General features: G+C 38.3%; 1 protein-coding gene across 5 annotated transcripts in view; it reads left to right on the top strand.

The window, feature by feature from the left end:
• The window catches only part of PEX5L (peroxisomal biogenesis factor 5 like), a 102,494-nt gene that overhangs the window by 54,969 nt on the left and 23,413 nt on the right, over positions 1-24,112 (top strand). Inside the window, exons 2-8 of one of the 5 annotated variants that reach the window (XM_066557049.1) lie at positions 7,311-7,415; positions 8,718-8,756; positions 19,282-19,393; positions 21,227-21,436; positions 22,503-22,629; positions 23,139-23,235; positions 23,658-23,732. In XM_066557049.1, coding sequence (XP_066413146.1) covers positions 7,311-7,415; positions 8,718-8,756; positions 19,282-19,393; positions 21,227-21,436; positions 22,503-22,629; positions 23,139-23,235; positions 23,658-23,732 — 765 coding nt within the window. The remainder of the gene's footprint in view (positions 1-7,310; positions 7,416-8,717; positions 8,757-19,281; positions 19,394-21,226; positions 21,437-22,502; positions 22,630-23,138; positions 23,236-23,657; positions 23,733-24,112) is intronic. The other 4 variants (XM_066557051.1, XM_066557050.1, XM_066557052.1 and 1 more) reach the window with 4 other exon arrangements.

Raw genomic sequence — 24,112 nt, forward strand, 5'->3', positions numbered from 1 at the left:
AGATCTTTTTTCTAGCTCTGTCAGAGATTTCTTTCTTTTAAATTTTGTTTATTCCTTTGCCTGTCTTTTTCTCATTCTAAATGTCTGATAAGTGTCTGCCCAATCTAGAAAAAGTCTACACTAACAAAATTATGGGGTTAATGGGACTTAATGCATTTTCTGGCTACACAGGTTTACAACTGTGAAGTGCAGGATTTAATAATGATATCTGGAACAAGAACAACAAAGTCTGTAAACACTGGAAAAAATGCATATTTCTTCTATGTTCCAGGCTGGCAGAGGGCAGATTACACTATTTAAACATCAGAACCTGCATAACTTTCTTTTAAAAATATCTTGCATCATATTCCAGACACAGTTATACTTCCAATTGTCTTTTACACATGAAGTATAAAATAAATAGCTGCCTTCCAGTTAACTTGGAACAATGTTTTATATTCTGCATTTTCTACAAAGACTATCCTGGATTCATGCTCACTGATAAGCTGCTGATTTTTCCACATAAAATACCACCACTTCTCAGTTTATGTCATTGCTTTTCCTAAACAGACTGCAGAGTTAGTCTGAGTTCTCTGAATGTTTCATGAAACACAACCAGAAAAATTGTGTAGCAGGAGGTAAGGAACCCCTACCAGTTCAAAGAACAATACAGCATGTGCTGGGAGGAAATGAGGGAGCAAAATCCATCATTTACACATCATGGGTGCAGTAAACATTTAAACAGCAGACAGCACTTTAGTCACAATTGTTTATTTTGAAAGTGACCTGATCTCCTGGAATTTCACTGGCACTGGTACCAGAGGAATCTCTTATTCTAATTCAGCACATGCGTCATCATGGCAATATAGCAAATAATAGCAAGTAATTCTGTTGCTATGTGTATGTTATGACTGAGGATCATGATACTGAAGTCAACATAAAAGGAACTCAAATTATGGGAGAGAAAATACCTCAGCATTCATTCTCTGCTGAAGACTACCAAACAAATTTAAAATTGCCAATTGCTAAACCCAGTGGTTTCACAAAGTTCCTTGACACAGACTAAGCAGAGAGGAAAGAAACCCTGCAGCTATTCCCTAAGATTTTTGAAGTCATATACCAGTGTGCAGTCAAAGGACTCATCCCTTTGGTAAAGCAATTCCAAATTATTAAGAAGTCAATCAAATAAGGGCTAAAAAATAGTTTCTACATATTCACAATGGTCTTATTAAAAGATGACAATTGCAGAGAAAGAAAAGACTGCAAAACTTCTCATCCAAGCCTTCTATCACAAGATTTATTACATAACTCGTTCGTAAAAGGAGCAGAACCTTAAACAACCTCTAAATATTGGTTCTGTCCCAGACCTCCTTCTTCTTACCAACTCTGCCCGATATTCCCAGCTGTATTTATTATTTACAGTTAAATCATCATTATTGTTTCAACATTACAGTGTTATTATCTTGTTGTTATCTCGAACTGTGCACTCCCTATTATACCCCAAATAAAACTCTTTGACTTAAGAGAGGAAAAAAACCCTATTTCACATCCTCCTCTTAGCCTGCAGGAATCATACTAACTTATAGAGAATGAGTTAGATTGGCAGAATTGTTAATTTCCAGTCATAATTTGTGTTCAGATGTGTTAAGTCAGGTAACTTTGTACAAGTTCTTGAGAGCAAAATGGGTCTTGCAGAGCTTCTACCAGAGATGTTTGGAAGCTGTCCCACTTGGCTCTGGGAATGGATCTATAGGCTTCAGACTGAGACAGCCTCTCAAGGGAGCACAGGCGGTGCATCAGTTACTGAGTCAATAAACAGAACCCTTCCAGTGCCATTTCCATGCAAATGCTTCTCAAACTGGAACTCAATTTAACCACCCTATTGACATTTAAATGGGAACAAGACACAACCCAGAGAGGGGAAACGTGAATATTTATGCTTATTGCCTTTTATAAGCTTTTGTCCCTTTCTTTGCCATTTTTCCTGAATGCAGTAAAGTCTTCCCATATCAACTCTGAAATCTGTTATTCCATCAACATAAGAATGAAAATACGGGGAAAGGGATGAAAGAGGAGTAGAACATTGTGAACTCAGCCAATATGGATTTATCTGCTTTACTATAAGTTACTTCTTGGGCAAGTCTTCCTATAGCTGCTTCCTTGTCTGTAAGCAGCTCTGTCTGTGTTTCATCATAATCTTGTAAGAATGAGCTACTGAAAGTTCTGAGTCAGAAGAGTTTGGATAATCACAGAGAACTTGATAAGAGGTTCCAAATGATCCAAATACAACATCAAAATAGAAGCTCAGGTTCTGAAACCTAGTCTGAACCCTGAAAATGCTGTTTCCAGTTCAGGACTGAGAGCTTGTTTATGTTTCCTCACCATGGCCAACCAGGCACTGCCTAAAGGAATTGTGTTCTCATTTATCTTAGATATATATTTGACTTTATTAGGCTTGTAATAAAAATACTACCACAAGCTCTGATGAAACAGATTTTTCTGTTTAAATACCAATCTTGTATTCATCCATAAAACTGCCTCACCATATGTTTCTTCATTATTTTTAATTATATATAAGATGCAAGACAAAACCTCACTAGAAAAAAGTAAAAAAGTATAGATGAGAAGAAAGACATATGCAGAAAATATGAACATAAAAGCCTGAGAAGGGAAAAATTTGAAGTCATAAAGAGATCCTGTGTAAATCAAGAGCTTCAGTTGTATTGTGGGGACTAGAACTCCCATGGTACCATTGCATAGCTCTGAGTGCTCATTTTGAGAGGTAAAAAACCTTAGCGCTGCGTGATTTAAAAAAATAAAGCCAAGTTTTTCCCCTTCATTTTTATTTTTAAGTTGCACAAAACAGGAAGATTTGTGGAGCATGAAGCCATTTGGAATAGGCTGCTTAGCTGGTACTCTAACACATCAGCTGCTGGGGGATCTGGAGGGCAGCCAAGCCTCCCAGACCCAACACGTTCTGCAGCTCTCCCTGTTCCTTCTCCCGGCACAGGAGGACAACAGCTCCTCAAACTCCAAGTTCTCACTAATCATCTTTCATAAAGTTTGCTTTACAAAGGCCCTCTCAACCTATTAAAGATATTTAAAGTGCAGATTGGTACTCCAAGATGTCCTGAACTGGTGGGTTTTGGTTTTGTTTTGTTTTCAAACACTTCAATTCAACAGCCCAGTGGGAAAGGTCAGGACATCTGGCCATATTTTTTGGCATTACATTTATAAATGTTATTCTATTTCTCCTCAGCTAGAAAGGGAGATGCCCATGAAAGCATAATCCTGCCATACCTGTACCAGCACTGCCTGAAGATAAACTTTTTATCTATCAAATTTCTTTATAAGGAAAGCTGTCTTAAAACTTCTGTTTTACAGAAGCTTAAATTTAAACATGCCTGTGCTGAGATGATTTCTGTGAACAGGGATGCATTGTAGTGTGTCAATTAAAGCTGAAACAGCTTGGTAGGATCCTTGAAAAATAAATGACACAGACACAGGTCTGTGTAATGAAGGAAAACTTTCTTCATGTATGCATGTTAAAAAAAAAGAAAATCTGATCACTCCATTTCTTTCTGCTCACTTTCTCACAAGAACAGATGTTATAAATATTCCTGAAAAGTGAATTTAGGACTCAAGTAAATAAATATTTGTCAAAAGCAAACTTATAATTATGAAATGGTTTTAGATAAAATCCTTTTATTGCATAGATGACAACAAAGAATTTCTGCAATTAATCATTATAGGTTAAATACTGTTGTCAAAATGTTAAACATTTACAAAGCACTGGCTATTGGCTTTTCATGCACAAGAACAAATTTGCAAATCACTGTAATGAAGAAAATAATTACAGAATTATAGAGTATTGCACTAAATAGTAATGTTTCAAGTGTGAACATGTGTTTATTCTGATCTGCCCATCAGGACCTGCAGGTGATCTGTTGGTCCCAAGTACTTTAAGCTTTATCCTGGATGAGCATGGTTGCAAAGCTATATGCATCACTTATTTTTAAAAATCAACTTTATGCTGCACTAGAAATTTATATTAAGATGCTCTTACAGTAATTTAATTAAATACTCATTACTAAGTACCACATCTAAATAGTGTGACTTGTACAAAATTGAATTTGGAACTATTTAGAAACAGCAGCAGAATAAAAGTATTTCCTTACAAAATCCTGCTAAATCAGCATACTCCTATGGAAATGTCTATTACTACCCATTATCTGATCCCAAAGGAAAAGCTTAGAGAAATTGTTATTAAGTTTTGAACCCAATGCTGTTATAAATATTTAGCATCAGGGGAATACTCTGAACTCTAGTCCTTATTTTGCTATGGAGATATTACCTAAAGGAACTGCTGCATTTTCTAAATGTATCAAATAACAAAGCACTGACACCTTTCTCAGTTTCTCTTAAGCAGTATGTTCCATTAAAACAAATAATACATTTTTTCCTTCATCAATTCACATTTGTCATAATTTGCACAGGGGTTGTCATGTTCTACATCACAATTGTTTCCATTTCTATATTGCAAACCAATAGGGAATGATGAAATTTATTTACTAAATTGTTAAACTGTGGTTTACATGAGAAAGTAACTGACCTTGCAAACATCCACTACCAACAAACTGTTTGTTTTGAAGTTATGGCATGTCTAAAATGAGTTGTTACAGAATTACAGGGTTTGAGCAATAAACTGCTGTGCCAGGTAAATTTATATAGCACTTTGGCTTCCTAAGAAACAACACTTAATATCAAAAGAGGCTAAGTAAATAGCACCTTAAAAAATAATTCTTTAATGGTTATTGTAATAAATGTGCTGGAGATTATAATTTCGGCTGCAGTTGACAACAGTAACAAGGTCATCCTGACCACAGAAAAACTGGTTTTATCTCTCTCCAATTCTTTGGCCTAATGGCTTCATAGGCAAGAATTGGCTACACAGTGGTCACTACAGGGAAGAGAGACCAACATTTTCAAGGTTACCTACCTTACATAGGACAACAATTTAATTTCTAGCCAACAGAATAAAAAGCTGCATTTCCAGTGAATTGTTCCCCTGTGTACCTCTCCAGCAGAATCTGACAATTTAGACTATTCCACTGCATTGGCTTTCTCTTTGGCATCCAGGAAATTGTTACCAACTTCTAGTTTCAAAATGTTTCACACAGCATAGGCTAAACAGCCAGAAATGTCAACCTGACTTTCATACAGGAAAGTGTGTTTTTCTTTTAGGAAAGTTAAAAAGCTAACTTTAAAAAAAAAAGGTAGCATCAAACCACTTGCTTTGCCCAGCAAATAAACTAAGTCTGCTCATTAAAAATAGCACAGAGGTATCCTTTGGGTTGCTTTTCTCCATTGTAGCATGGCCACTTTAAACTGGTGAGACAGATTTTATATTTGGTGTCAGCCACTCCCAGGGCTTTGCAGTTACGTGTGTGGAGGATGAACAGCAGGCACTAATATGAGTATCATGACTCTTTTCAGGCAGTAGGTGAAACCTTGAAGAAAAAGTGGCTCTGTCTTCAAAAAAGTGACCTGACCTTTGCTTTGGTGGGTTTTTACTCTGCAAGAAATAAAAAGCACTGCATGCTTTCCAATGCATCCTTCCTAGCTGATAAACGATTTTGTTCTAGCACTCAGCACAAAAGGACTACATTTTATAAAGACCAATAGCATGCTATTAGTGCTAGCTAATGATAGCTCATGTGTCATACTGGAAACAAGCTTCATAGACCTGGAATATGTCATGTGAATCATGAACAAACACGTAATTGGCCCAGAACCTTTGATATGCTTACCAATTAAATGTAATTCTCATTGAATTTAATATATGTAATTTTACAATGACTTTGCAGTTCTTTGGATATCAAAGGCATCACAAGTCCAGCATGCTTATCATTTATGACACTTCTGCTCTGAGAATTTCTTGCAGCATGCAAAGAACTCTCTGTAGGGTATCTGTGATGTGTTGCACAAGCAAGCTAATCTAATATTGACCTGACCAGTAATAAAACCCATTTAGAACCTGCAATAGTACGTATTGGTTTTACCTGCAATTGATGAAATGTTCCTGAAATCATCTGTAGTTTGGTATAAGCAATAGTGGGGGTTTACTTGACTACAGAATATACTGCTAGTGAAGACAATTCTTGTATATGTCTTAGCAAAGAACCCCTTCTGTTAATAGACTTTTAAGGATTTAAATATATTTAAGTCCAGTGTAAAATACTTCTTTTATGGAGCCAGATCCTGCAGTCTTTGCACAGCTAAAACTTCCATGGAAACCAATGGGAGCTTTTAAAGTATAATAATAAGGACCTGCCCAGGGTCACTGGTATAATGCAGCTCTGCTGTGATACTTTATGTGTAAGCTCCAACCTTCTCTATCACTTGCAAGAGGCAGAGATTAAAATAAGACCAAAGATCAAGATACAGAAACCCATGTGAACTCAAGATGATAAAGACCCTCATTAAATAAAAAGAATGGCATTAAACAGCATGGCACATAATATTGGTGCACTCTTTGTTTGGGTATTTTATATTAAATAATGTTAAAATATCTTAACCTTGTCCAGAATATTTACAACGTGTTAAGAGAAGTTTAAGAAAAGTGTAGCTTAAAAAAAAAATCCTTACAGTAATGATCATTTTAGGGAGAGCTGTAGCAATGCCTACGATGGCAGAATTTGGCTCCGTATGTTCTGTTAGCAAAAACCCAGACTGTTTATATGATGTAAATTGCTTTTTAAAATGTTACTAGAGCTATAAACTCTGTGGGTCCAGATTATACATTCAAATTTCAGGGAGAGTTTGCCTCAGTGAACAACAAGGAACTGTGCTTTACTTGAAAATTCCGCTTGACGCTATTTTTAAGAAAAAACAGAAAAAACCCACAAAGAGGTATTTTGGGTATAAACTTGGATAACTAAAATTAAATCAACGGGCTGATCCTCCAGCCCCTGCTGCTCTGGGGATCCTATCCTGCAGAAGGTTGGCACGCGGGAACTTCCAGCAGGCCTTGGCCCAGAAGGAAAGCGCCAGATTCCTGTTGACTTCATTGGGGCAACTCGAACAAGCCACCAGACCACGGCTAGACCCCAACTGCCTCCTTAACCATTGGGTTGATGGACCACTTGTTACATTATTATTATTATTTTTCCTATTTTTAACCAGTATATGTGTGTGTGTGTTCTGCTTCCAACCGAGCTTTGCTTCCAGGCGCAGGCGCGGCCGGGTCCCGCGGGCCGGGTCGGGAGCGCGCGTGAGGGCGTTCGGAGCCCGCTGCTGACCTGGCGCCGTTGTTGGTTTCACTGTTGTAGGGCAAAGGCGCTAGGGCGGCCGATAAGGCTGTGGCCATGGTGATGAAGGAGATTCCGAGGGAGGAGTCTGCAGAAGAAAAGCCCCTCCTCACTGTGGCATCCCAGGTGGGCAGAGCGCGGGGCTCTGAGGGGGCCGCGGGCGCCGCGCGAGTCCCCGGCCCCACTGGGTGACCCGTCCCGCTGCTTCACTGAGGGGGGAAAAGAGCCTGGGGTGAATATTGGGGGTGTAGATGGTTTGACGTGAAAATTTAAACAAAAATGCATTTTTTTCTCCCCAGTTCAGTTACCAGAAAGTTGTTTAAAGCTAGTGTAAAATCTCGGTTCTAATTCATGTCATCAATTGTCACGCCATAAATACTCATTTGCAATTCATATATAAAATATTCCCATTCTGTGCATATGTAAAATAAGAAACGACCTGTTCACAGTAATGTCATTTCCAATATCTCAGATCCCATTCTTAAGCTCTCACTGGGATTCTGCTCCTGGTCTGGATCAGAATATGTGACTTGGCACATCTCATTGCTTTCATTTCTACACCTCCAGTCAAAGGAAGGACGTACATCCCCACACTAAACCTTACACCTACCTTGGAGTAGCTACCAAGAATTTGGTGGTTCCATTAGCTCCTTAAAGACAGTGACTGAACGCTACTGTAAACCACAGCACTCTTTCTATAAGAGTGGATTTTATTCCCTCATGTTGCTCACATGAATTTGTTCCCCAGGCAAGTGCATTTAGTTTACTGCCGATATTTACTGCACATAAATGCTTCCAGCTCATCAGGAATGGAAATTGCTGGAAGGTGGTTTTACATGAGAGCCTTAAACGAAATCCACAGTCCTGTTTTATTCCTCTCATGATTTAGGATAAGAGCTACTGTACTTTAGAAAGTTCCAAGATGCACACACACCAGCACATACTTCTCTAGCACAGCATCGCAGATATGCTGCACTAATACACATTCTAGAAATACCATCTACTAATTTGGAAACCAGGTCTGGCACCTCCTCCTCAGCCCCTGTTGAACACCAAGTTTTGTTCATGGTGAACTCCTCTGTCTGTGAAGAAATTGCACAGACGAAAAAGATGCTCTGTTTAAGGCATCATTTCTAATTTTCCATTAAGTGATTAACAAACAATTAGAAACACAAATAAAATGCCGCCCCCTCTAAAGCTTCACTGCACCCCAAAAAAGATTGACATGCAAAAACTTCCATTGGCTTCAACAGGGCCAGGAGTTCAGCCTGGGTTCATTAAATGTTTAACACACCATTTGTAGTGGCTGTCTGTCAGTCTCCTCAGCAATAGTCTATGATAAATTTATGAGTAAAATGCTTGTGTCTGTTAGTCAGTGTAATTTCTTCCACTAAACACAAATACCTACTTCCCTGCTATGCACCAAAGGGGTGCAGAAGCCAAAAGGAAGCAGAATCAAGTGAAAAAGTGAGTATTTTCCATGGCCATCTCTGCATCATGTATGTGTGATGTGCAGTTGTACGACCACGTTGCATCCATCGTTTGTCCCTGACTGTGGCTGAAGTGTTGGTTTGAGATGCTGTCCCTGCAGTGTGTCCATGTGAGCCCCCCATCCCCACCATCCATGCAGGAACATGCTCTGCTGTGCCAGCCATCCCCATCCCAGTGTCTGTCTCTGCTCCCTACATGGTGAAACAGATGGATGTGGTTGCTGCTCATGGGGTGGAACCAGTTCCAGACTGACTGCAAACTTCCCAAGCCAGATGGGTCAGGAGGATAAAGCCTGGTCTTTCCAAAAGTCCCACCGCCACCAAAGCCAGGGTGGGCAGGTCCACATCTTAGGGAGTCATTTAATGCACTAATTGTCCATGCTGCTCCAGCCTTCCAGCTACCTGAGCAAAAAACCTGCAACTGAAGTGAAAGGATCAAGCCCAGACAGAGCATTGGCTTTCCCAAGAGAAAAAACAAGTGAAATCTCCCATTTCCAAAATCCTTGATGAAAGAATGATTAATCATGTCTGACTGTGGAGACAGACTCCACAGGAAGCATAATTGGAATCTGATACACAAAGAAGAGTCTTTAAATCTGCTTTTTGATAATGTACATACGCCCCCGAATTTGCAATTTAAAATACGTGTCTTTGCTCTGTTCCTCTGGAAAGTGGTAAAAACATATCCAGCACAGAACAAGACAGATAAATAGTCCCATTTCATTGTAATGCTCCGAGCAAAGCCCAGCTTTTAAAATATGACACCTACTTTTTGAATAAGTGCTGTGAATTAAATTTAAATTATGTTTCCAATTCACAGATTATTTTATACCATCAGATATGGTTTTATATAATCAAAACTGAAGGCACATCTTCAAATAACATGAACCAGAAATGTACTGCAGACTCCTGTGGGGCTGTGGCAGTATATGGCAACTGGGAATCTCAATCACCATCCCAGCAGTAATGAGTGTACTACAATAGGCAGAGGAGTGTTCCTGGTAACTGAATGGACCTTTCAGCATCTATTTTTTGAAATCCTGTCTTCCTGTCTCAATTACCTTCTATAAAAGTCACTTTCTTCACACTTACTGGTGTGAAAAAGGATTCAGTAGTTGTCAAATTTAATACTTTAAGCATCAAGAGAGTGATCTTTCAGTTCTAATAGGATTTTGTAGAATATAACTCTATCCATGTTGCTGTCTCCCTTTATCTTTTAAAAGTTAATTCATAAGAGACTGGGACAAATGAAAAAAAGGTATTTATTTCATAAGAATTGAACCTAGAAAACATGTAAGAAACCTTGCTGAAGGTTGAAAGATTACCTGGATATTAAGCTATGAACTAATTACTTCTACCAGAAGCAGATAAATAAATTATAAAAATCATGCATAAATTTGGTTTTAATTGTAAAATAAAACTTTTGTTTAACCTCTTCACAGCTACTTTGCATTTGTCAGGAGAAAAAAATCTTGCTTCAGAATTACTTACTAATGAGAAATTTAAACCTAAATATGCCCTGAAGTCAAAGTTTAATTGTGCAGTCAGCTATGAAATTCCCAATTTACTACAGGTCAGTGAACTTCAAAGGATCTGATTCTGTCACACACTTTGACCCAGACTTATACTTTAAAATATGATTAACTGCTTTATTGAGCAGTGAAAAAGTTCATGCTTAAATGCTTTGCCAGCAAAAACAAAAGAAATCTCACAGTGTCACTGGAGTTATTTGTCCCAGATCCATCTCACCTAATTTAGGTTCCTTACCAGAGTACACAGGTTGGAAAGATACTCATGGCAGGATCCCTATAAAGCCAACAGAAAGAAAGAACTGCAGTGGAGGGACTCATGTCCATGAAAGTCCTGTGGCCAATATACTCTGGGATTATACAGAACAGAAATGGGAGTCCACGAAAACTTCACCAACAGCAGAAAGAAAAGCAAAGTTTATCCTGAAAGCCATTCCCCACTTTTGCTTTTATCTGAAAAATATTGGAGCTGCCTACTTGGAATTTATGGGACCCACACAGATATTGCTCAGAGCACAGTTTTGATCTCAAGCACTTATAATTTAAAAAGTTAGCCCACAAAACACTTAGGGTTTAGAATTTGAATTGGAAAGAAGAAATTTTAAAAGCTGGAATTACATTATAAGAAACACCCTGAATTCATCCTCCCCTGTGAAAAATGCAGGCTACAGCACATGTCAGAAAAAGACATATGTTTCATGACTACCCCCCAATTAACTCCACCAGATGCTTAAGGCTTTTTTAGGGTCTATAAGGTATTAGTTAGTATTCAAAGTAGGAACTATTATTTTTTTTTAAGGAAACTTCATTTGCATGCCAATACTTAGTTGATCTAAGCACATTTATATTTGCTTAAGGGCTTGTGAATAAAATAATCCAACATTTCCACTGCCTAAATTCCACTGTTTTGGTGTTTTGGTTTTCATTTGCTTTTTTTGTATGTTTGTATGTATGTATATGTGTATGTATGCATTTATTTACTTATTTTGGCAGTGGTGGTATATTTCTGCTTAGGTCTAGTCGGTTGTTTTTTTTTTTCTTGCTTGCTTTGTTAGGCTTTTCTTATATTTGTTTTGTTCTGGTGCTTTTTTGTGGGTTTTGGTGGGTTGTTTGGGGTTTTTAAGTCTCTAACAGGAGATTTTTAAATGCTTCTATTCAATTTTATAAAGGAAACAGATTAAAGATAGCTAATATTCAGCTCCCAATGTTGTTAGTAGATTTTCTGATGTGTGTATCAAGGGCTCACTACATGGATTTGATTGCATAATCACAGTTTTCCATATAAACTTAACAGTCCCATTTGAATCAATCATGTTCATTCTAAGCTTCTTAGCATTAGGCTTGCACTGACTTCCAGCCCACTGCATAAATGTGTTCTCAATAAGATTAAACCAGAATGGTGGGAGGTTCCTGTGGATGCAATTAGCTTCCCTTCTCTTTTACACCAACCTAAACCAGAATTCTCTCTGTTTTAACCAAGTGAAATATGTCCAGGTAAAAAGGCAAAAATCATCCCAGTTTTAATTATTGTCGTTATCAAAGTCTGGAGTGCAAGGATTCATTGTACATTCCAATCTGCCTTCTGAGAACAGTGGCAATTCCCCCACCGATCTTAGGATAACTAGGCTTGAGATCCTATTTTTTGGATTCTTTTTAAAGGATTAATGATAAATTTATTAGCACTATGTTCTATACATCTCAAATCTGATTTATTACAGAAGCTTTGAGTAGTTTATCAGGGGACACATCCTCAGTCCTTTTGATAACTCTTTTTCATCTATTATTAGGACAGGGTAAATACATGAAGAGCAAAAGAAGAAATACAAAAATGAATAAATGCATGCTTAGCAGTACAAATATTAATTGATTCTTTACCTCTAAGTTAAATATTGCTCAACATTTATTGCTTTTAGGGCCATATGCATAATTTCAGCAGGAATATCCTCATGAGTACAATAAAATTGCCTTGACAATATCCTTAAGAGTCATAAATTGGCTGCTTTCCTGAAGTTATGTAGATCTCTCTGTCACATAAATTAAATACATTTTTCACAAAATTACAATTTTAGTTTGAAATTACCATGAGAATTGATGATGTGTTTTTTTTAATAAAGTAAAAAAATTAACCATACCATTTCATAACTGAAAAATTCCTTACAATTCCTTAAAGACAAAAAAACTGGACAAAATTTTTTTTGTGAATAATATAATACGTACGTTTAGCTCTGGTTTTTATATTAATTAATAGGAGTTACTTTTCAGAAACTTCTTGGCTCTTCATTCATTAATACTCCAAGTATGAATACACTGTGCTGTTAAAGAGTTGCAAACCATGTGCTACATTTCTAGATTCACTGAACTTGCTGTTTTTTCAGTGAAATGCTCTACTGAATTGCAATTCACTAACAGCTTATGAATTTCAAGCTCTCCAATCTGCTGAAAACATCCCAAAGCAACCAGACATGCCATGACAGGGAAAGGCCATTTAACAGGAACTGATGATTTGGTTGCTATGACCTGTTACAGACACAGTAACACATCCAAAACCACAGCCTAACTCTAGATATGCTGCAGAACTTTGTTTGAGAAGAAAAATCCACAGAGAGGACAATAAAAAAAATCCATGTGGTTTTCAAGCAATTACAGCCCATATGCAAAAATACAGCAGGGATCTCAAATTATCTATGGTGATGACAAAATGTTGTCTTTGATCACTGCTGTAGATCTTCAGCCTAGATAATGATATAGGGCAGGGGAGAGGCTAAAACAGAAATCACCAGGTATCACCACAAAGAAAACTCATGGCTAAATGAGAAATAAAATCTTCTACCACCCAGGAGGGAGAGGCACTCCATTTTTGATAACAGCTTCCTTTAACTTAAAGAAGTGCATGGAGCATGGAGTCATGAATGCAACTGGCAGATTTATAATAAATCTGTGTGGGTAAAGGCCAAAATGTCAGTCACAGTTAAAGTATGACAAGAGTGACTTTCCTCCTCCTCTTCCCCCATGGCTCTGGTCCAGCAGCACAGTTAAGCACGTGCTTAACCTTGAGTTTTGCAGGGCAAGTTTAAGTGCTCAGCTGGAGCCAGGCCAAAATGCAGGAGCCAGACACAACTGCCATGTTAAACCTCCTTTCAGCAGACCAGGTTGAACAGAGGGAAGGAGACATTGAGCTGTGAGATGTTTAATTTTACAACAGTACAACATAACTTGCACAGGTCAGCACATAGAAACACGGGCAGGCTGTTGGTGTGAGCACAAGAGTTTTCACCCAGCAATGCAACTGCTCTTTATGGAGATGCAACATAAACAAAGGTTTTAAACAACCCAGCTGAATTCAAATATCCAATGCAGTGTCTACAGCCGCCCTCCCACAGCTTCTCTGGCCTCACACAAACCCTGGCAGCTGGGGTGACTTGGCTTGTGTGATTTCAGGTAAGAAATTGTCACCTCTGACTCACACCCCACACCTCCTACTGCCTGGCCAGAGAGCTTTGGTTATCACCTGGGAGCAGGGCTGGCTCCAGACAGGCAGCAGCCCCCAAGTGCTCTGTGAGGAGGATGCAAAGAACTCATCTCAGTTTTAGAGCTTGCCCCAGCTCAGGTGAGGGAGAAGTCAGTTATTCCATGTGCTATGTGAATTGATTCTCTCTTCTGGTGGAAAGCAGATGTTTGGCTCTCATGCCAGCTATATTGGGACATACATTCATAGTAGAGTGACAGAGAAGAAAAATAAATGTATCACTGGCACAAGGATGGGGCAAAAAGCCAAGAATAATTGTAATCATAATAATGTAGAAATCACACTTACTACACAAGAGTAAATAAAGTGTGTGAAGCAGTAATTTTATTTGTGAAATCTTTATATGCATACTATAAAAGTGAGAAAAGAAGAAAAACGAAACTCCTGCAATTTAACTATTATCACGAGACTACCCAGTTTGTCAGGAGTTCCCTCTCCAAACACCCTCTGCAACCAGGAAAGGAGTTCTTCCACTTCTTATCCTGCCAAGACAATGATCCACAGACATGACTGTCAGGCCAATAGTTCCAGTTATGCTCTAGAAAACAATAACCTACACTCTTAGTTGGGGTTCCATTTATCAGTTTTTAGAAAGAGCCAGGTAGTAGAAATCAATTTATTTGTTTCCTCCTATCCCAGTAAGTGCCACCAAAGTGCCAGGTGTGTGCAGGGAGCCTGTCTGTCAGGAAACCATTGCTGTGTATCATAAAAATAATCAGTGTTTGAAATTAGCTGGTGTTTTTACCTAAGCATAACACTTAGAAGCTGCTGGAATCAACCTGACCCTTGTAGCTGTTTTTCCAGTGTCACCCAAAGGGCAGACAAGTTTCTCAGAGCAAAGTTCAAATATAGCATTTTTCCAGTAGGAAATGTGAGTTCAATGTTTCCTGCCTTCCCCCATGCTCATTTTCACTCTGAGCCTTCTGGAGCAGCTGATGTCCCTGAGGCAGCCCTGCCACCCTCTCACACACTGAGGGGGCAGCACAGGAAAAAGCCTCAGTGCCCAGGAGTAGCTTTAATGCTGAACTGCACAGGGGATTACCCAGTGGTAGTTTGGGGTTTCCTAAATTAGCGCCATGAGTAATTCAATCAGGCTCAGGCAACAAAATGGATCCAATCCAAAATTCAATCCAACTCACTTCAGTAGCAAATTACATCTAAATTTTAGATGCTTTTTGAGCCAGTCCTTCTAAAATAAATCCCATATATAGCAGGGGGAAAGCTAGGTGCCTTTGAGAGCCTCCTGAGGAACAGCCTAAATTGGGCAGGCACAATCTCCCTCTGGAGTAGCTTTTCTAGGCATTTATCTCTCCCTATTGAACATGGAGGGAATTCAGGCACTTAATTTAAGAGAACTAGTTCACTCTGTGCTCAAAACATAGGTGCTAATTAGCTGCCCATGCCTGACTGGAAACCCTCCCAATTTAGAGTCTAAATAATTTATCTTAAAGACTAGCATTATGTTATGCCCTAGTAAAATTTTAAAAAAGAAACAAACCAGCATGCTTTGTGCACTGCAAACAGATCAGGATCAGGAATGCAGTGAGAGAATATGAAATGGGAGGGAAGGAACATACCTTAGTTACTGCTAAATCCTCCTTGCTTTGCACATTTGGAAGCAGTGGGGCTGATATCAGCCACTTTTGACTCTCCCAGTCTCTCTCCCAAAGCACCCAAAAGCCCCACTTAATTTCATTCCAAAAAGAACTTTCATGCTTTTTGGAATGAAAAATTACAGTAGCAGTACTGGGGTAGAAAAACCACCTTTTTCAGCTGTGCTGTTCCCAGAAGACTCATTTGAATTTAGGAGTATCTTGTACTATGGATGAGTGTCTTCAGATGTGTTGGTAGTAGGAAATATCAGCCTCCACAGATTTCACAAATCCCTCAATTAAAGGAGTGTGTGGGCTTCTTCTTTAATTAAAGTGAATCTTATTTAAGTTCCTAGAGACATTATGAGAATTTATGGCACCCACTGGCTAAATTACTACTGAGATTCCCCATTTTCTCAGGCTGAGTCTGCACCACTTGGTGTGTGTGCAGATATTGGGCACATAAATCCAGTGTGGGATCAGCTCCTGCCCCCAGTGCTCCTTTCCAACACCCAGGGATGCTGGGTCACTTCCCTAATTTCACTTTGCTCCCCTCATCTGCAACACAGAGATAATACTCCTCAGCTCTTTGGTGGTGCCAGGCTTGATTTATTAATGCTTTAAGGCATTCTGTGATTTTCAGCCTGAAAGGTGCTTGAGAACCATAAATTATTGGTTTAATATAGATCATAGTTTTCATCTCATAAATCTTTTATGTACTACTCCAAATTCATGCCTAATATAACTCTAATAACTTGTGCAGTATTAAGCAAGGGATAAATTTGGTGCAGTATATGAGGCAGCAAAATGAAATTCTAAGTTTGAGACCAAGGGCTTAACAAGTGGCATTTCTCACAGAGTAATGTCAGAAACCTACCCCGCTGCCCACTTCTCTGCAGAAAAAATATCATTTATGACACTCTATCTTAAGTCTTAATTCATCATTAAATGTCTGCTTCATGTCAAAATAGTGTTTTTCTGATATTTTCTATTGCTATACATAGGTAGTCTGTGTTTATTGATAATTAGTAGACATGGTCATGTTTTTGCAATCTGTTTTGACAAAAATGTTTGAATTGAAAGCAGATTATTTTTCACAGACATGAAATGTCTTTAAATAAGATATTCCTACAGCTTCTGGTCCTTAGGCATGGGAGCATAGGACCCAGGACTAGGAGGGGTCCACTGGGTCACAGTCACATCATAAACAGTGATGTAGGAGGCTTGGCAAAAGCCATTTTAAATAGGTGGGCATTTTGTCCCCCTACAGTAAGAAAAAAAACCACTGTTCATACAGTTCAGTGCTGTGATAGTTCAGCTCTTTTAATTCCCAGACCAGATGTTCTCATGGCCAGTTTAGAACTCTGTTATTGGGCCAGCATTTCTCTATAGCTGAAATAACTTTGCTCCTCCAGTGTCATCTGACCACTCCCCCTTTATGTGTACATCAAGAATAACTGCAATCCTGCTCAATCTTCATTTTGTTGGCCTAAGTCAAGTTCCTTTAAAATGTAATAAATCTAATGAACACAATAAAGAAAATTCTAAGGACATGATAGCCATCTTTGAAAAGGAAAAAAAAATTGTCAGACCTCATATTTCAGTTAGACCTTGGTAAAATTCAGCTCTTTATTGAGTCTTATCTCCTTCCCCTCCATGACTCTGATTCTTAACATTATTTCTGGTCTTCCCAGAGTCTACCTTCTGACCTCTGCAGCAGGTTTGGGCAATAAACTGCCTTTCCAGCTGTCTTCAGATTTTCTATTCTTCACTGTCTGCAATGAGTGGGCTTGGGTACTTTGGTTCTTGTAATCTTTCTTCATTTCATCCCTCCCCCATTCTTTCCTACTGAAGAAAATTTCCATGGAATGTAATGGAAAACCTGATAAGCATCTGAATCTTATGTGACAATGTACCCTATTGATAGTCTTACAGATAAAGAAACAGAGTTATTTCCTAAGAAGTTTTTATATTTTATATTTTCAATGATTCTTCTTTCTTCCTTCCTGTCCCTCTCCAAATGATCTGGGACTATTCTTTATGCTGTGTAAATGCAAAAAGAAAAATATATACGAGCAGCTTTTGCTGATATCAGGATAAAATTTTAAAATACTAGAAGTAGTTTGGAAAAGACTCAACTCTGAATTTAAGGCATCCACATTTTTCAAAATAGTCATGAGTAAGGATTGTCACCAAATCATAGAAAGAAAATATAGGTCTGCTTAATTCCTAAACATAATCATTAGGTAAATTTGTAGACCAGGGGATAATGGAAATCAAAGGTGTGCAGTTGATATAAATGCAATTTCCAATGAAGTGCTGAGATTTACCAAATTAAGCAGGAATTCTGTGCATTGAATTCTGAGGCAGCAACCCGGACAGGCAACCCAGAGTTAACCCCCCATGATTAATTCCCTGGTGAGGTGCATCTGCTGTCTGGGTTTAGCACACCTGGAGGTGGGACAGCATCACCGCCACATTTCTAAATTCAGATGCCACATCTGCACTCAGCTGGGCAGGCAATCACTCCTCTGTGTTCCATGGAAACTTCCATGGTGTTTCAGTGCAGAACTCTGAGGTCCTGGGCAGATGCATTTGGGCAAGACTTGCAGCACAGCAAGTCAGTGCTGGATGTCAGATTAAAGGTTTGATCCATTGAAATAGTGGGGTTGTTATTGCAATAGCTCAAGAATTTTGCTGCAGATTTGCACTAAAGAAATCAAGTACTGAACATTAGTGAATCTAATCTGGTTTGCTGTAATAACTTTAGAGATAATCCCGCTGCTGGAGTAGCTCAGAGCCAGTATTTAACAAACATGAGGGTGAGTAAATACCCTTTTTGGCCAGTTTTAGTCCGTGTAAGCATCCTAAATTTAAAAATTCTAACATGTCTGAGAGAAAACTTTGAAAATTCAACAATGGAAAAAGACTTAGAACAGAAGGTTGAGAAGAAGATGGAGAGGATAAAATAAAGCTGATACACCTCCAGACAAAAGCAACAGTGGGACAGCATTTTTTCAGATAAAGAAATGAAGATACTAAGATAATGTAAGTGCAGGGCACACCACCAGACATCCCTCCAGCTCAGCTGAGGTCTTAATCCTCTAATCAGTGATAGATGGCAAAGAGGAGACTTTTATTTCTGAGATTTGTACAGATTTATCTTTTTAATTCTGATACATTAAATAGCCTGTAACACAGAGATTTCTCTCAGGTAGCAGAACACCAGTGCATTCATCCAATTAAAAATGGAAAACTGCTCATAAATAAAAGGCATTTTATCAGTCTTCCCACAGTCAGAAGTCATGCAGGAAGTTCATACACTCACCAGGCTCCATCCACTGTCACTCACACATCATTCATGGCAGAGAATTCCTGTCTCAGCAGGTTATTGTTTAGTGGGCTAATGCTTTTTTGCAAGATGAAATGCTATTGTGGAAGTTCTGTGGGGAAGCACGTTACTTGTGGGGGGAAAAAGGCCACTTCAAAAAAGAGAAAAAAAGCCCTGCTTATCATCCTGGTGACAGAGAAGGGCAACTCCACCATGGATTTGAAGGGAGCTGCACCGGGCCCTGTAACTTTAGCCCTATAAGCAATATTATGCAACAACTGCCAAGGAAAAATCATCTTGCTGCTTTATTTTTTGTGTGATTTGTTAAACTGCAATATAATTTTGCCCCAAAAGAGTAACTAAAGCTTATTTTATTTTAATCCCAGTGCTATTTGTGCATCATCTAATGGCAATATCTTACTCTCACAATTAAAAATAAAGCACATGATATTGTGAGAATATGTTCTATTTCTGTAAACTCTGAATTCAAGAACACTCTGTGACCTGGGGTTCTTTGTTGCTAGCTGGTGAATGAGCAACAGGAGAGCAGACCCCTCCTGAGCCCCTCCATTGATGATTTTCTCTGTGAAACTAAGCCAGAAGCTGTTGCCAGGCCTGTAACATCAAATACTGCAGGTAAACAACATTTTTTTTATCCCTCACTAGAGAAAAATAGTTTTAGTTTTAGCTTAATTATGGTAAGTTCTTTGTCAAGTGACTTCTCAGTTTGTTACTGTGTGCACAAAATCACAAGCTGGCATTAAATTGTAATTGCCTGACCTGTTAGAAGAAAAACTTTGTTCATTACATTTGAGGGGAAATCTGGTGTGATTCAAATCACATCAATTCTAGCAGATTGATATGGAATTAATGACATCTTTGGGGCTGAAATTAATGCAATGTGTTTAAGTCTCACAGGATGTACATATGAGTCTGAATCAGTTCTCTGTATTTGGTTGTGCAAAATTTTAACCTATGGGAAAACCCACGTTTATTCTGGTTTTAATCAAACTCATTCCTTACTCTAGGAAGATTTTTTTTTTAGTGAAATCTTGGATGAATTGTTAGAGAGAACAAGGGGGGAGGTATCAGAACACTTTAACCAGGCTGAGTTCAGACACTTTAGTAGTGAAAAGATTTGATATATTTCTTACCTCCTTTGTGTTGAAATGAGGTAGTAGAGAAGGTAATACAATCTAATAGTGAATCCTGAAAACCTTTTGAATTATACTGAATTCTATTTGAAGCATATTGTCATTTGGAAGTATTTTTAGAAGTCATCCCATTCCTACTTGGTGTCTGTGCAGAGGTAATCAATGCTGTTGAGAGATCAGCTGAGACAATAATATCAGCACAGCACTACTGGGCTCTCTTCCTGCCTCAGAAAAGGACTTGGCTTGTTAGAAGCCATTTAATTAAAATTTACACCCATGCAAATTATTAAATGAATAATTGACAGCTGAGTGATTATCTGCACATCTAATTAATGTGTCTGTAGTAACAAAAGCTAAAATACTGAATTAGATAACAAATGTAAGTAATAATTTTTCCCTTTAAAAAATATAGCTGAAGATGTCACAGGGATGAATAGAGCTATTTCAGATTGTTTAAGAATGATGTTTTTTTTTAAATTTACCTGTAACATTTACACCTGTCTTGAATATCTATCAGATTGGAGTGGGGGGTGTCAATTAGATTTATTTAATAATAAAATAAAAAATATTCTATGAAGACTGATGAAATTCAGTGATTTCCAAAAACACAGATAAAGCACTGCAAGAGGTAATGCAAATTGATTTGTCAAAAACACCTGCCCTGTAACACGATGGTAAAAAGGAGTTTTTCTACCTTTTACATACTAAAAAATTGTGAATGCTACTCTTTAGGCAGATTTTAAAAGAAGAGCTGAAATTGAACATTTCTTCCATACTGATACAGTCCTTAATAGAAATGGCAATGGACTTTAAATTCAGTATTTATGGCCCAAAGGACAAACACCAACAACAGTAGAAAACATTATTAAACATCTCCTTCCCTTTTTGCCCCAGATCCACGCTTGGGAGCTGTTCCCAAATGGATTGTGGCACAACAGCACTGCCCTAAGCAGCTGTTACCAGGACTTGAAAAATCTAATATCAAACCAAATCTTATCCAAAAGCTGAATTGAACAGGGAACCCTCACAAAAGGGGAAAACCTGTGAAGGCCCCAGCCGTAAATCCTCAGATGTCTTTGAGATTTTCAGAGGAAAAGCCTTTTTTGCAAATCCACTAAACAGCACTCAGTTAAGCACTTGAAATCCCCAGGCAGATTTTAATGTACGTGCTGGTCATCATCTTTAGCCAGGAAATACACCCTTACTCTGGCCAAATGCAAACACATCAGGAATATTTTTCCCCAATTAAAACAAATCTTTAAAAGTGAGCTATTTGAATTCAAACAACACTGAATTTTAACATTTTGTCTCTAAGTATTATCAACAGGTCTGGATCTCTTGGATCTTAGTGAACCTGTCTTACAAACCCAAAACAAAGCAAAGAAATCAGAGAATCCTTCAAGAACTGAAGGCACAAAAGCTTCAACCCTCAGAAAGAAGACAGAGAATCCTGACCTGATCAGTGTGGATTCTGAGCAGAAAGTCCAGGCTGCCAGAGTTGCAGACAAGTCTTCTCTAGATTTAGGTAAGAGTGCAGCTGTTTTATCAGTGCTCCCTTGCCCTGATTAGCACAAGTTTCTCCTGGCTACTTTCACAAAATAATGAGCAACGCCAGAATTTTTGCTGCACCCCATTTCAGCCTTTTCTCCCCATTATAAACTACCTGAAGTACTTCAAACCTTAAACACTGTGAACACATTTTACATTTTGCCTCTGCCATTATACCTATTAAGTTGACCCTAAGTGTGCTAATAAAGTTTTGAAATTTCTTTGGAAAAAGGAATTTAGTTAGGGTGTGTAAAATGGTAGAAAAATCTGTAGGGGTGTGATGAGAAATTGGTAAAGGACACAAATGAGAGGCACCCATACTGATGTCCTTTTCAGAGCTGCAGGTGTCAGAAATGCACATTTATATTTGTAAATACTGCTTTATCTATGCATAGGAGAGAAAAAAACATCCATTCTTGACAAGAGAGATATATTTATACAGACTGAAAAAAAAAAATCCCCAAAACAACTGAATTTCCTGCCAAGCCTGATCTATCGACAAGCTTTGGAAAAGGGTGAATTTGATTTAGTTCCATCTAAACTAAATTACTTGCAGTGCAACTGAGAAATTTGCAAGGTAAATGTAATTTATACCAAGGCAGCAAATTTTCCATTCATCATCACAGAAATTCTTTTAGAGACCTTTATCTTCAAATAGGAGCTGAACATCTGATCTTTGCAAAGGGAGTCTGACATGACTGAATAATATCAGTTGCCTACATAGTCATTTTTACATGTTAGTCTCTAAAAGAAGCTTTATTTTCCCAATTTGTCTAAATTACATACAAATTACTGATTTGAAGTCAAGAATTACACTGACATTCTGACCATGAATGCTAACAGATTTAGAAAAGTGTTGTGAATTTCCAAATATTTTCTCACCGTATCAACTAGAAAGCTCCACAATATTTCTTTATGTTGGACCTTTATAAAAATAGAGGCTTTGGTGGCATTATTTTCTCTATAACACACATTTTATAGAGGAGATAAAATTCCCAGCAGTAGTTTCTTTAAAAGATTCATATTTACTCTTTGTTTTTCAGTTGATATTCAGACACAGATAGAGAAATGGGATGATGTCAGTTTTCATGGAGACAGGAGTAGCAAGGCCCACCCTTCTGCAGAGAGAACATCATCATCATCCAGAGCTCCATCAAAAGAGATTTTATGGTATAACTTTTTGCTTTCCTTAAAAAAAAATATTTCCAGCCCAGCTTTCTTAATTCCCAGAAATGCTTGCTTGATAACAAACCATATTATTAAACCTGTTATGATGACATTAAATGTGTCCAAGCACATATTTTGGACAATGTATCACAAACAAGAGCACAATAAAATGCCATTTTGCCAGAAATTTTTAATGGTGTGGAAAGTAGCAGGTGCAGTTACTTAATAAATGGTGGTGAGAATTCTACAGAGACACGCAGGGAAATCCCTTATTGTGGTGATTGATTTTTAGACACTGACTGAGGCACAGACTTGTGTCTTTGTCTAGCCTCAGTTTCCCTGTCTATGAAATGGAAGAACACAAAGAAAGGCCCAGGCACTTTTGATCAAGTGTGAGTGCAAGTTAAAAAGCTCAGTTGAAGGAAATAACCTGATTATGATTGTGTGCTTGTGAACCTGAAGACACAGGGCAGGGTGTCGTGGTGCTGAGTGTGTAAATGCATTATTTCTAGGTCCACAGAAAACAGATCACAGTCTGAGCTGGCTAATGTCAAGAGTGCCTTGGACTCTGATTCAGCATCAGAATTAGAACTTGCACCTGCAATACAGGTAAGAGGGTCTGGTGGATTTATTACCATAAAAAGGCAAGGAGGAACTTCCCACTGGCTAACCACTGACACTGGGAGAATTGTTCAAGGGATATTTTCAGGATCATCAAGGAAAATATCTTCACACATCTCTGAAATGAATAGGTTATGAAATTGAATATGTCAGCACCTGAAACATTCAGAGTTTAATACTGCAGTGAACTGTGATCTTCCTGTACAGAGGGAAAAACTTCAAACTGAGATTTGCAGCACCATCTTCTCTCCCCTCCCTCCAGCTCTGACATTCAGACTTGTAGTGGTTCCCTACCCATGTTAAATTCTATCCTTCAGGTCTCTTGGTCAGGCAGGAACCCCCAGAAGTGGGAAATTGCTGAGGAAAAAGGAAACATTGCACCAATGTTCATTAGCAGTTTATCTCCACAGGTGGGGGAGCAGTGTGGTCACAGGACTTTTTCCTGCTGGAAAAGGAACTCTAATACCGAGGGCTCTGGGCTGAAGGTTTGTAGATTTGCCCAATTCCACTGTTGTATTGTGTCTTGGACAGGTCTTGTTGGAAATGATTGCTGAGGGTTGCATGCATGTGTGCACACACAGGTGCAAATACATACAAAAACATTTATATATGCATTCTGACAGATCAGGTTCTTCACACACCTTCTTTGCTCTTCTTACTTTTTAACTGAAAGACTTCAGCCATTGCCACTGGAAGGGGGAAGAGAGAGTTTTCTGGTGGATTGGCTCTTAGCTGAAAATCATTTTCTCACCTCCCACAGCTATTTTTAGGCCTGAGCTTCAAAAAAACCTTCTGTCAGATAGAAAATCTGGAAATTAATGAAAAATAATTGCCTCATTTAAAAATGGAAAAATGAAAAAATGAG

The sequence above is a fragment of the Molothrus aeneus genome, chromosome 10 (assembly GCF_037042795.1).
Source record: "Molothrus aeneus isolate 106 chromosome 10, BPBGC_Maene_1.0, whole genome shotgun sequence".
Taxonomy (NCBI): Eukaryota; Metazoa; Chordata; class Aves; order Passeriformes; family Icteridae; genus Molothrus; species Molothrus aeneus.